This window comes from Malania oleifera, chromosome 1 (genome assembly GCF_029873635.1).
Source record: "Malania oleifera isolate guangnan ecotype guangnan chromosome 1, ASM2987363v1, whole genome shotgun sequence".
In the NCBI taxonomy this organism is placed as follows: Eukaryota; Viridiplantae; Streptophyta; class Magnoliopsida; order Santalales; family Ximeniaceae; genus Malania; species Malania oleifera.
Window position 1 is genome coordinate 100,164,755 of NC_080417.1, and position 10,354 is coordinate 100,175,108.

The following is a 10,354-nucleotide window of genomic DNA, read 5'->3' on the forward strand; positions in this document are numbered from 1 at the left end:
AAAGATAAGTGTACGAGATATTTGGGAATGTGCTTACAAAAATATTTATGAAATAAACTCAGCGTAAGCCTTTGAATGTTGTAATAATAATGCCAAGACTCACAAACTAAAATGAGTTTTTCTCAAACAAATATTTATTAAGGAAAATAATATGGGAAATGCTTTAAAGAATTACTCTCATAATGATTTTCAAAGATGAAGTGTGTATGAGAGTGAATGCTTGAAAAGATATGCCCAAATTAAAACTTCTTTCAACAATCTCTCAAGAACAAAGGATTCGCAAGTAAAGGAGTGAAAGAGAAATCAAAAATTCTCTTAAAATGATTTTTAAAAAGGAGTATAAGGGAGTTAAAAATTTTAGCACAAAGAGTTTTTAGGAGAAATTAAAATCTAAGCATTAGTTTTAAAATTAAGTAATGAGGGGGTATTTATAGATACAAGCCAAAATATGAACGTTAGGGACACATTAGGAATTTTAGAAAAGTTTAATCAAGAATTTAACCCTAATACTCTTAATTACCTACAGTAAAAACGTGGCAACCCGAGAGTTTCAGTCGCCTAGCCCTTAGGATCGATCACCCAAAGAGACATAGTTAGAAAAGTTGAGCTTTCCATTCATATCATGTATATTATGCATTATTACAGGTCAAAATATAAAATTAAATGTTATTACAACATAAAACAAATGGCTTCTTCTTTTGCTCTTGAATCTGCGTGGAGTACGCGGGGGTATGTGCTTATGGTATTTTCTGACCTCCATCCAACCTCTCTCATGTGTGTGTTCTGAATTAATGACCTGTTCAAGTATTAGACATATACACACATTAGTTACAAGTGTTTTGTCAGCATCAAAACAGGAGTCGGACTCAAAAAGTAAACAAATAATATACATAGGAAAAATTATCATGAAAATGCACATACAAAGCAAATCAAAAAGAAAAACTAAAAAAAAAAAAAAAAGAGGAATACAACAACAATTTATATGGTTTACGTCCTAACTTAAAGTATAGTGAACTGTACTATAGACCCTTTGAATCTCCTTACTCAAATGCATAAATACTCTTATTTGTAATAAATTTCAAGTAAATAAAACCTTTCAAATATGAGCTATAACTCAACCCAAATTATAAAAATAAAAATCATTCTATCATATTTTAACTTACTAAACATTGTATTTTTGTTTTACTAAAAATTCAAATGCATGCAATAAGTTAAGTGAAGTGTAATAGTATTGAGCCCAAACACCGGTAAAGTATATATTATTCACTTTATTTAAGTGACATCATAGATTTATCCTACTAAAAAACATCACATATCTTCATAAATCCAAAATTTCTTTAATATACATGAATATGGGACGTAACGTGAAGGGCGAGTGGGGAGTAAGTTTAACATGATAGAGAAGAGGGGTGGTCGTGTTGATGGGGAGGGATCGTCGGTTACTGTGTCCCCACCACCACGACGTTCCGTGAGCGGCTCATCTTCATATGTCCCTCCCCCATTTAATCAAGAGCCAGAGGACAACCCTCTTCATGTGCTACGTGACAGAGCCCCTCCCACTCTCTCTGTTGTAATCCCTCCAAACTTCCCCCCCCCCCCCCCCCCCCCCTTCCTCCCTCTCTCTCTCTCTCTCTCTCTCTGGTTAGTAATTACACTCTCATCTCTCTCTCCCTCCCTCTGCAACTTCTCTCATCCCATGGTTCAACTCTTCACCCGTCGACGACCATGCCTTCTCTTCCTCACTTCTTATTCCACTTCTCCCTCCCCAGGTAGATACCCCTCCTTCATCCCCTCTATATTTATTTGTTTCTTCTTCACACGAAATTTCCTCCTGCCCTCTCTGTTCCTTCTAATTTGTCTCTTCTATCTGTTTACAAAACGCTAAATTTAATGAATAACTTCTTATCTTCTTCTTCGCCGTTTCTTTGACCACAGGTACTGTTCAGGAATATTCCGGCACAACAAAACCCACGCCGACGACATCCCCAACACCTCCGCAGACACCGCCGCTGACGCCGACGACACCACCCCGGTCCCCAGCCCCGTAGAATGCTACGCCTGCACCCAGGTGGGAGTGCCCGTCTTCCACTCTACCAGCTGCGACGCCGCCCACCAGCCCCACTGGGAGGCCTCCGCCGGCTCCTCCCTCGTCCCCATCCACCTCCGCCGCAACTCCCCCAAGGGCCGCCGAGTCCCGGCGGGGGCCTTCGGCCGGGTCCTGGATCCCAGGAGCAAGCGGGTGCAGCGCTGGAACAGGGCTTTCCTGCTGGCACGTGGCATGGCGCTGGCCGTCGATCCCCTCTTCTTCTACTCGTTGTCCATCGGCCGCGGAGGGGCCCCCTGCCTGTACATGGACGGGGGGCTGGCAGCGATAGTGACGGTGGTGCGGACGGCCGTGGACGCGGTGCACCTGTGCCACCTCTGGCTTCAGTTCCGGCTGGCGTACGTGTCCAGGGAGTCGCTGGTGGTGGGGTGCGGCAAGCTCGTGTGGGACGCACGTGCGATCGCTTCCCACTACCTCAACTCCCTCAAGGGCTTCTGGTTCGACGCCTTCGTGATCCTCCCCGTCCCCCAGGTCAGCTCTCTCTCTCATCCTGACCGACGTGTCAATTCGAAATGACAAAGATACCCTTATTATAATAAATAATAATAATAATAATAATAATTTGATTATTTATGCCCATACTCACTCGCGGGTGGATGGAGAGAGTATATATGTACTCGCTGTTCTGAATGGACAGCTGTCAGTGGAGGAAGGAGCGTCCCCCTCCATGAACACGTTCAGAACTGCAGTATATATATATATATATATATAATGTACGTCTGTCCGATTCATTTCCATCACACAGCGTGTGAGGTGGGGCCGCGTATAGTATGAAAGAGTAGGGGAATGTTGTCTCCTTTCATGTTCATGCATCACGGACCTATTATTTAAATTATAAAATTTATAAATAAATTAAAATAAAAATAAAATTTGTATTTATACTTTTTTATATATTTATAATATAATTTTAAAATTCATTTTACCCGTAATTTATTTTACTTTGATAAAAAATAATTTAATCATCACGGTTTAAAATACTTGGAAGGCCCCCTAATTTTGAGGGGCAAGTGGACATAATAATAGGAGGGTGGATTCCTTGGTTTTGTGGTGAGTAGCTTCTTGCTTTTGGTCAAAAGGCTTTTTAAAATAAAAACACGTGTACATGGGCCTCTGCACACACGTGTGACCTCATTTTAATGTCAGGTATTAATCATGTAAATCGTTACTAAAATATTACTCTTTAACTTTACAAAAATATGTAGGGAGTATTTGAATTTAAATTTGAATTTATATTAAATTCAGATAAAATATAATATAAAATTCTATTAAAATCTACTCAAATTTAAATTAAATGTTCGAAATTCATGCTCTCAAACACTACCTTATTATTATTATTATTATTATTATTATCATTATTATTATTATTATTATCTTGTCAAAAAGTTTTCTTTTTATTATGGTACTTTGACCGTGCCATTAAAAAGTGTCATTTTACTCGCAAAACACGCACTTTAAAGATAAAATTGTGACGCCTACTAGTTAAAAAGAGTAATGTCTCGTATGTATCACGGATTAACTTTTGCAAATATCAATTATATATTTTTATAAAAAAAAAAAAAAATTCAAAGGTATGTTTTTTCCCTTATGTAACCAGCATGTGCTTTACGTAATGAAAACTTGTAAATTCAAGTACGCATGTATATCATTCTAATTGGAAAAGGGTCCTGAAAAGAGATACGACTTTTTTTTATTTTTATCTCCATTTTTATCAAAAATTAAACGAAAAGTAAATGGTTTTTAATCACTTTTTCAAAAGAAAATTTCTCGATTTACAAGTTATCTTATATTTATGATGTTTAATATTTTTTTAGTTTAAACTTTTAAATAAATAAATATTTATGACTTCTTGTTATCTTCTTTAACTCCTTATTATCACCAAAAAATAATGAATTTAAAGTTTATTTTTGAAAGGTTACTTTCGTAGGTAGGATGATAGAATATTCCTTCCATATATAATTAATATTACGTGTGGGCGCATAGGTAGTGTTTGTCCTAATTTACTATATTTTAAGAGATAATGACATGTTACAAATATTTGTTTAAAATTTTGTTAAAGTACTTATATAGGCGTGAATTGTAAATATTACTTGCAGGCTGTGTTTTGGTTAGTTGTGCCAAAATTAATCAGAGAAGAGCGGATAAAGTTGATAATGACCATACTCCTACTAATGTTCATGTTCCAATTTCTTCCTAAAGTCTACCATAGCATTTGCTTGATGAGAAGAATGCAGAAGGTCACCGGTTACATCTTTGGCACCATTTGGTGGGGATTTGGGCTCAACCTAATTGCCTATTTCATTGCTTCTCATGTAAGTCCATTTCCACCAACATTTTTCTAGGTCATGGGCATGACTAAGGTTCTGATTATTTTCATTTTATCTCGTAGATTAAATGTATTAGTTCCAAATCATGTGGCATGCTCTAGTCAAAGATTCTCATAATAAAAATAAAAAAGGCTTGAAAAGCTTCATTTGACATTGACAATGACAATGACAATGACTCTCTGTTTGCCACATCTTCCACAGGTTGCAGGAGGATGTTGGTATGTTCTTGCAATCCAACGCGCAGCATCATGTCTTCAACAACAATGCCACAAAAACGGCAAGTGCAATCTCTCTGTGGCTTGCTCGGAGGAGGTTTGTTACCAATTTTTGTTGCCAGCGGATACTATAGGGAATCCTTGTGCTGGCAACTCCACAACTATGTTGAGGAAGCCCTTGTGCTTAGATGTTAATGGACCATTCTCTTATGGGATCTACAAGTGGGCTCTCCCAGTCATCTCTAGCAATTCCGTCACTGTTAAGATTCTTTACCCCATATTTTGGGGTCTAATGACTCTCAGGTAACCTGCAAAGAATCAACTTCAATGGGATTTTCACAAGTGTTTGATAAAAAGCCTTTTCTTGAGTTTCGATGCATTTCCTAGCTTTGGCTGTTTAGATCGAGTTACACTTGAAAGTTGAAACCAATGTTTGGTTATTTTTGTTGTCTGTTTACAGCACTTTCGGCAACGATCTTGAACCCACTAGTCATTGGCTTGAAGTGATTTTTAGTATATGCATCGTGCTTAGCGGTTTAATGCTCTTCACTTTGCTAATTGGAAACATACAGGTAACTTTATATATATATATATATATATATATATATATATATATATATATATATTTTACTTTAATTTTATTTATCAAGTGTGCCTTGTTGATTTTAAAGTTTGATTTGGGATATATGATTGAAAACATTATCTAACGATGAGGACTTAAATTCAACTATCAATGCATAAAGGTATTTTTGCATGCGGTGATGGCAAAGAAGAGGAAAATGCAATTGAGATGTCGAGACATCGAGTGGTGGATGAGGCGCAGGCAATTACCGTCTCGTTTGAGACAAAGAGTTCGTCATTTTGAACGTCAACGATGGACGACTATGGGGGGAGAAGACGAGATGGAATTGATCAAAGACTTGCCTGAAGGTCTTCGACGAGATATCAAACGCTATCTTTGCTTGGATCTTATTAGAAAGGTAATCAAATTATTTCAAAAAGATATGTCGTCATCAATTCGGGTTTTAAAATAACCATATTGGGAATGCTAATTAGATTATAACTTTCTATAGTTTAAACCTTACTATAGTTATATTTGCTTTTTCTTAGGTGCCTTTATTCCAAAACTTAGATGATCTTATCCTTGACAACATTTGCGACAGGGTTAAGCCTCTTGTCTTCTCTAGAGATGAAAAGGTGAGCGATTTAGCAATAATAATAATAATAATAATAATAACTCATAAAGGTCTCGATGTTCATCATATCTAATTAGTTCATTTTTTTTTTTTGGTACCTTTTTAAAACTAATTTATGAATTGAACAGATTATTAGAGAAGGAGATCCGGTGCAACGGATGGTATTCATTGTTCGAGGGCGCATAAAAAGCATCCAATGCCTGAGCAAGGGGATGTTAGCCATGAGCACTGTGGAGTCTGGTGGATTCATTGGCGACGAGCTCCTCTCATGGTGCCTTCGTCGCCCCTTCTTTGATCGCCTCCCAGCATCCACTGCCACATTTGTTTGCGTTGAATCCACTGAAGCATTTGGCCTCGATGCAAACCACCTTCGCTACATAACCGACCACTTTCGCTACAAGTTTGCTAATGAAAGACTCAAGCGAACTGCCAGGTACTACTCATCCAACTGGCGCACTTGGGCAGCTATTAACATACAATTCGCTTGGCGTCGTTATGTGACGAGGATCCATGGCCCGACAGTTCTTCCAGTGGTGGAAAACGGTGGCACCGAGCAGCGCCTTCGACAATATGCTGCAATGTTTTTGTCGCTCCGACCGCACGACCACCTTGAATAAAAGCAAATTAAACAGCCATATCGATCCATTGCTTTAATAATAATTCCCTTTGCTTTGCACATTTTCCATTGAAGGATAAATAATATGAGCATATGTATTGCTTTCTTTGTTTCAAAAATTCTATTTTTAATTTTGTAGGACCTCACGTCATATGTTTAATTTGAGAAATGAGATTTGGAGAATAACTTTTATATATGTATGAAAATAATGAATATTTCTTTTTTTGATATGAAATGATAATATTCATAATGAGTGAATATTTATACAAACTTCAAGTACTATAAATAAAATAGAAAAATTTAAATAATTTATGTCATCTTAAAGAGAATAATGGAAAATTTGTGCGAATACCTACAAGTGCCCTTAAAATTATCCAATCTTTCAAATTGAAAATTTGTAACACTAGTATGAAGGCATTGACCTTGCCTTGGTTGTTCATGCTTATTTATCATTCAATATGTACTTGTGCAAGTTTTCTAATCAGTTTTGTACTTCTTTTCTATGACAAGTTTAATCGTACAAAATCTATTAAGTACATGTACTTAAATAAGTATATTAACCAAATTATATTTTACTTGTAAAAATATAATAAATAATTTATGATTTTAGATTGATGTCATGTCTCAGAGTACAAATTCTTAGTCACAGACTTATATAAATTTGAATTAATATAATATTTTATACAATATTATTTTTTAAAAATTCATACAAGTCCAAATCAAAGGCTGGACATCAAACTTCCATGCATAAATTGTAACAACCTAAAATTTCATACCTTTTTTTTTATAAATAAAATAAGATAAACTGGTAATCATTTTACTCTGATATCCCAGTAATGGCTACTGAAATACACTTATGCAGCAGAAAACATAAAACTGTACAACCATATACACAATATCAGAATTTAGTATCTCCCCAAAATATACATACGAAATTAGGAATAGCTTTCCAATAGGGGGGTGAATTGAATTTTAAAACTTTTTTTTAATTCCTTTTGAGAATTCTTTAACCAATTCTTTAACATGTTTGTTTAATTTATCAATTACACAATAACTGAGATTCTTTTAAACAATCAAATAATTAAACATTCAATCTTCAACCACACTATCCAAACTAATCAACCACAATTTGAAAGTAAAAATAGCCAAACCAAGATTGAGATATATAGCACTTTGAATAATGTAAGAATGTGAACCAAGCCCTGTTGTGAATGATAATTTTATACTTGCTGTTGTCAATTTGCAGCCCTACCGTGAATTTGCTTCTTCAATGTGATGTTCAATATAAAATTCAATCACTCTTTCCAAATATTTAGAATTCAAATAAACTTTCAGTTAATTTATTTTTGGGAGTTTAACTAAGTAACGTACTCCCGTATGGTTTCCGCAAAGTAAGGTTTAACCAACGTACTCCCTTTCGATTTTCGCAATCCCAAATCAAAATTGAACCTTAAGTTTATTTAACATCCAAATCACGTAGTTTGTATGTTTATCAATTAAACCATCCACGCAATTATATATGTACTGAAAGTAGAGAGTAAGGAAAGAAAGAGTGAGACAGAGATTTTTACGAGGTTCGGCTTATACCCAGCCTATGTCCTCGCCTTTGGCAAACCACCAAAGGATTCACTAAACCCGTTTCTTTGACGGGCGGAACAATACCTTTAAAACATTCTTTGGTTAAGGCTAGAATCTACCTTCTCCAAACGATATCCCCTCGTCTAGTCACTTCTTAACTAGGCTAGAGCCCGCCTCTCTATGCAATATCGCCTTGCTTGGCCAATGATCCAAACAATCCTTGGAACATAAAAGAAAATAAGATATAATCTATGTACAAATATACTCTCACAAAGAGCAAGTTAATACAATTTCAGCACTATATACTTCAATTTCAAAATACCAAAAGAGTGAAGTAAGATGCTTAATGTAAATATCACCAGTTTATTTCTCTTTGATGAGGATCAAGAACTTAATTCAGATACTTCAGAGAAGATGTAAAAGCTCAGAAATTCCCCAAGAAATACGCAACAATTCAACACTTAGAGCAGATAGCAAGAGCTTTAAGTGAAAAAGAATTTGAAAGAATGTTCAATGCTTGGTGTGTAGGTGAAGATCATAAAACATCTATTTATAGACTTGAAAAACATTCACATTCATGCTGCCCAAGTTTACTTGGACTACCCTCCAAGTTTCCAAAAAGATTAAGGCGCAAATCAATTAGATTTGAAAATTAGAAGTTTAAAAAATCTACCCATTGCCGAACTTCGGTTGCCTAAAGTGCAACCTTGGTCGCCTAAAGTGAGTTCAGGAGCTTGAAGTTACAGGGTCAGGCACCTGAAGACACACTGCCTGTTTTGATTTTTTTCAATAAAAATCCTTGATCGTCTGAGGATTGCACCTCAGTCGCCTGAACAGTACAAAATCACTTTCCTTCTTTCTTTTTCAAAGATATTTGGTTTTCTTGCTTTCTTACTTTTGAAAGATATTTTTCAGGGTTTTAAAATAAAGTCTCTAAGTCTGTTTATGTCCCCTAATGAGCTTCCTTTCATTCATAATGATATTTTTACCTTTGAATTACTTACATGAAGATTTCCTAAGAAATTAAACACTTCTTGTTCTTTGAAAACTTTATGGTCATTTTGAAGCTTTGAGTTCATTCCATCTTCAGATGTCTTTGAGCTTCCCTTTTTTATCACTTCATGACACATCACGTACTTTTAAGCTCGTTGGTGATCTTTCGAAGCTTTGTTAGTTTTGGCTTTCTAAGTTGCCTAAAAACATCATTACTTGAGCACACAATGTCATCAAACCTTTCCTTCATTTGTTACCATCAAAATAAGAGGTGAAAGCCTTATTAGGCTAACAATCTCCCCCTTTTTGATGATGACAAATAAGGAGCAAAAGTTTAGAAATTGTAGAACACTCCCCCTTACAATAAGCATAGATTCAAGTAATGTTTAAAGTAAGCCAAAACTTATGTTAACTTATATTAAAGTAGTTTTAAAATTTTCAGCATATTAAAACAATTTCATCATATAGCATTTTCAACATTCAACTGCATCAGCTACATTTTAACAATTTCAGTATATCATAACAATTTCAGCATATAGCATTTTCAACATTCAACATCATATTTTTGCTACATTCAACACCATATTTTTGCTCTCTAAATCATCTTTCCCCCTTTGACATCATACAAAAAAGGGATACCAATTTTAGTACAAAGAGCAAAGTATCATCAAAAAGTTATAAGTAGTACAAACCAAAATACATCACTACAATGTGACATATAATCATACAATGCATCACAATGAGAAACTATTTTTAGGTTTACATTTTTAGAGCTAAGAACATTTAATCATCATCTCTTTCAGCACCATCAGAAGCTTCATCGTCTTCTTCCTCTTCTTCTTCATCTTCTTCCTCTTCCTCTTCATTACCAGCATCCTCTTCTTCTTCATCATCTCCTTCTTTCTCTTCTTCAGATTCTTCAGCTGATAAATCATCACTACGAGGTATGGAGCTAGTGTCCATAGGATCACCATGTGAGGAACTACCCCAAATCTGCTCAATGCGCATAAGACGCTGATCTAAAGAGGAATAGTTATCCTGTAGAGTTTTACGACCCTCGCGCATATCTTGGCTAAAGGAGGTGTGAATTCATTATAGAATGGTGTGAACCATGAGGGAGCTTTAGAGGCTAAACCTTGTGACTAAGCCTCGGGTGAAGGAGGAGGTGCAGCAGCTGCCCTCCGCTGTCTACCTCCTTTTAAGAGTCAGTCTTGATTTTGTTTCTCATATCCCATCTGTTTAAGAGTGGTTGAGGTAAAGAGTTCATATCTGGTCCTTTTTATCAAAAAATCTGATGAGGATGTGATATTTTGATTTGCAAAGATCAT

At 35.8% G+C, this 10,354-nt stretch overlaps 1 protein-coding gene across 1 annotated transcript; it reads left to right on the forward strand.

The window, feature by feature from the left end:
- The first annotated feature begins 1,328 nt into the window (after positions 1-1,328).
- On the forward strand, positions 1,329-6,690 carry LOC131162604 (cyclic nucleotide-gated ion channel 2). Its single transcript, XM_058119218.1, has 8 exons — positions 1,329-1,769; positions 1,936-2,575; positions 4,198-4,413; positions 4,630-4,946; positions 5,104-5,215; positions 5,387-5,623; positions 5,754-5,840; positions 5,968-6,690. The coding sequence occupies exons 1-8, from the start codon at positions 1,726-1,728 to the stop codon at positions 6,454-6,456; spliced, it is 2,142 nt and encodes a 713-aa protein (XP_057975201.1). The 5' UTR covers positions 1,329-1,725; the 3' UTR covers positions 6,457-6,690.
- The last annotated feature ends 3,664 nt before the right edge of the window (positions 6,691-10,354 follow it).

Excerpts from the sequence above, each read along its gene's own strand:
- LOC131162604 (XM_058119218.1), top strand. The coding sequence starts at position 1,726 with ATGCCTTCTCTTCCTCACTTCTTATTCCACTTCTCCCTCCCCAG. Across the intron at positions 1,770-1,935 it reads TTCCACTTCTCCCTCCCCAG|GTACTGTTCAGGAATATTCC; the intron begins GTAGATACCCCT and ends CTTTGACCACAG. Across the intron at positions 4,947-5,103 it reads TGGGGTCTAATGACTCTCAG|CACTTTCGGCAACGATCTTG; the intron begins GTAACCTGCAAA and ends GTCTGTTTACAG.